This window comes from Candoia aspera, chromosome 1 (assembly GCF_035149785.1).
Source record: "Candoia aspera isolate rCanAsp1 chromosome 1, rCanAsp1.hap2, whole genome shotgun sequence".
Classification (NCBI taxonomy): domain Eukaryota; kingdom Metazoa; phylum Chordata; class Lepidosauria; order Squamata; family Boidae; genus Candoia; species Candoia aspera.
In genome coordinates, this window is record NC_086153.1 from 293100285 (window position 1) to 293103489 (window position 3205).

Consider the following 3205-nt stretch of genomic DNA (forward strand, 5'->3'; position numbering starts at 1 on the left):
AGAATAAACTGCCCCAAATGTCAAGGTTCTGTGGAGATCCATTTTTTAAAAGTAGCTTTCCCACTTAAAATTAAGAACGAAAAACAAAAAGCTTTGATTTGTTTGGTAGATCCTCGCTCCATATATATTTTAAAAATCAACAAAATATTCAGGTTGCTAAAAACTATGGGTTTAGTCCAAGGTTTCTGACGGACCGTATAAGCTACAAGTTCGTATCGAACCGAAGTGAGTTGTTGTTAAGGCGCCGAAGTGTCGCTCGTTTCCTTCTCTTTCCCGGGTGGGGGGCTTCGTGTCTACATAGAGGTGCTGATGTTAACTTTGCGGAAGGAGGGGAGAAAACCCCTCGCTCCAGTGTTTGTGTATGTACATACTAGCGACCAAAGGAGCTTCCACGTCAGCCGAGAGGGCGCACGGTCCTGAATGGCTTCCAGTGCCCCCAACTTCTCCGGACGACTTTCGGCGGCAGCCATTGCGACAGCAGAGTCTCTTTTTCTCCGACTGAGACCAAGGCCAACCCCCCTCCTCTCCTCTCCTCTCCTCTCCTCTCCTCTCCGAAACAGACAAACAAAAAAGAGGGAAAAGTCAAGGGAGGGTCTTGGGGGAGGCAGGGGGAACGTCAGCTCGTTCGGGAAGAAAGGGGAAGCGGGCGCCGGCCGCAGGCGGGGCCGGCCGGTCCTTTTCACCAGGTCCTGCCATAAAGCAAGGTGGAGCAGGACATGGCCGTCCCGTAGTCCGAGGTGGAGGAGTTCAGGTGCGACAAGGCGGACACCTGGCTCTGCAGGGCCGAGGGGCTGCTGCCCGCGTGCTGGCCCAGGTCTGGCGACTGCCCGGCACTACTGGCCTGGTGGCTCGGGTGTTGTCCCAGGCCGGCCCCGTTGGAGGCCACGGTGATGGCGGTGGCAGCCGCCTGTTGCTGCTGGTGATGGCCTTGCAGCGCCGTCGAGGGCGCATTGGAGCCCGCTTGGCATGGCTTGCCGTCTTTGACCAGGACCGGCACGGCCACCCGGCGGGGCGATTGCTGCTGCTGCTGCTGGCAAGAGGCGCCCTCCTGCTGCTGCATCTGCTGCTGGGCGGCCTTGTCCTTGGCCTGGCGCTTCATCTTGTAGCGGTGGTTCTGGAACCAGATCTTGACCTGGGTGGGCGTCAGGTGGATCATGCTGGCCAGGTGCTCCCGCTCCGGCGCCGACAGGTACTTCTGCTGCTTGAAGCGCCTCTCCAGCTCGTACACCTGGGCCTGCGAGAAGAGGACGCGGCGCTTCCGCCGAGGCGCGCTCTGCAGCGGAGCCATGCTCTTGCTCACGTCGCTCAGCGAGCTCAGGCCCCCCATGCCGCCCATGTTCATGCCAGACGAAGGGCCCATGAAGCGGGAGACTGCAATCGAGAAGAGCCGGACAGGCAGAGTTAGTCGCCCGCTGGCCAGGCCGGCTCAAAGGTTTTTCACCTCCGAATTCAGGAAGCCCTAAGCCCCACCGCCCCCTAAAAAGAACCAGCTTGCCGGGTGGCCAGACTTTTTCTTTCTTTAAAAAGCCTAAGCACAAATAAAAAGCCACGGGCAAAGCAAACAAGACCGCCCACGAGATATTTAGGAACCCGCAGAAATAGGGTTCTAATTCGCATTTAAATATGGGAATTATTTTGCGAAGTTTAAAGCAGATCACCCAAAAGAGCCCGGGGCCTAAACGTCGCCACCGAAAACCCTGCGAGAGGAAGAGCTGGAGAGAAGAATCCCTAACAAGAGAGGGGGGTTGTGCTAAACCAGACAGGGTTAACATTCTGTCCTTATCAGTAGCTTTCCACGGATACGCTTGCCTAAGCCTTCGGAGAGAACCGGTTCAGAAGCACCAGCGGCGCGCTTAGTAATCAGTGGAGCTCCTTCCCTGTTAGGAAGTTCTACATTATTGGGCCTACGCGATTGATTCAGTCGGCGTTGTTCTGAAGTTGATATAATATTCCCAGTGTAGACAAGAGCTAGAGGCCCAGTTTATTTTGCACAGGACCGAATTTATTTATGCGCTTTCTACTGCCCAAACGCATTGTCTTAACCTCCTCCACAGCCCCGAATTTAATTTCCCCGCTCATCCTCGGCACGCCGAAGCACCACCGGTGTCCCTCACAGTTTTTCGCCGATTTCTTTCAATTACAGCCGTCGCTTGCGCTTGCGTCCTTCTCTCGCTTTGATTGCAATTAATCACTGGCGCGGGGTCGGTCCATCCCCCGCAGCAGCAGAAGCCGCTACGGCCTTCAGAGTCTGGAAGCGCCCTAAATTAGGCGGCCCAAGAGCAAAGAAGAGGGGAAGGGGTGTCGAAGGAGGGGAGGCAAGCCGAGCCAATTTTAGGAAAGCGCGCCCAACCTCCCAGCCCCACTTCGCCGGTCGCCGGTCTGACCGCTACCCCAGACTGCCCCGCCTGCCTGGGACCGCGCCGCGACTTCCTCCCTGAAGCAGGGAAGGAGCCAGGGAAAGCCGCGAGCACTTACTTGTAGAGAAGCGGGGATCCGGGTTGGCTCCGTACCATCCGGTGGCAGAAGCGCTGTTCCTCATGGTGTCCTGGTAGGGCGGGAGGTCGCCCATGTTGCCATTGCAGTAGCCGCCCATGGCGGTGTGGGACAGCTGGGGGACCCCGGCGGCTGCTGCCATGTGGTAAGCGGCGGTCACCGTCCCGTTATGGCCCATGGGGTGCTGCTGCATGGCCGGCTGCGCCACCTGCGGTTGCCTGTAGGCTGCTAGGGGAGCCCCCAAGTTACTCCCCTCCATGGCCACTTTCTTGTAGCTTTCCTCCAAGGGGCTCAAGATGTCAGACACTGAGAAAGGAGTCGTATGCTTTGGGCTCATCGACATGATTCGGCGGCTGGGGGGGAGAGGAGGGGAAAAGAAGGGAAAGGGGAGGCAAAACTCTCTCACTCACTCTCACTCTCTCTCCTTTTCTTTTTTTTCCTTTTTTTTTTTGCCAAATATTCTGCTGTGTTGCTTCCACGCCGATCTTGTTGGATGAACACGTAACGGAGTGGACCAAGTCCGCCTTAATTGGATGGAGTGGAGGCTCAGCGCTGCCTTTCGTTTGTTTTAGCCAGACGCCAGGTTTTAGGCTGCCACCAGAGGCGGGGCATCGGCTCTAAAGCAACAAGACAATAGATCCCCGCATCTTGCCCGAGATAATTAGCGTGCATGCTGATGACAAGGTAAACACCTTTAAGTTTTTTGCTCCTC

At 56.5% G+C, this 3205-nt stretch overlaps 1 protein-coding gene across 1 annotated transcript; it reads right to left on the minus strand.

The window, feature by feature from the left end:
• Positions 1 to 679: 679 nt before the first annotated feature.
• Positions 680 to 2839, minus strand: NKX2-1 (NK2 homeobox 1). The gene is made up of 2 exons (XM_063293523.1): positions 2476 to 2839; positions 680 to 1371 (listed from the first exon to the last, which is right to left on the minus strand). Exons 1-2 carry the CDS (start codon positions 2834 to 2836, stop codon positions 680 to 682), a joined length of 1053 nt encoding a protein of 350 aa, XP_063149593.1. The 5' UTR covers positions 2837 to 2839.
• Positions 2840 to 3205: the final 366 nt, after the last annotated feature.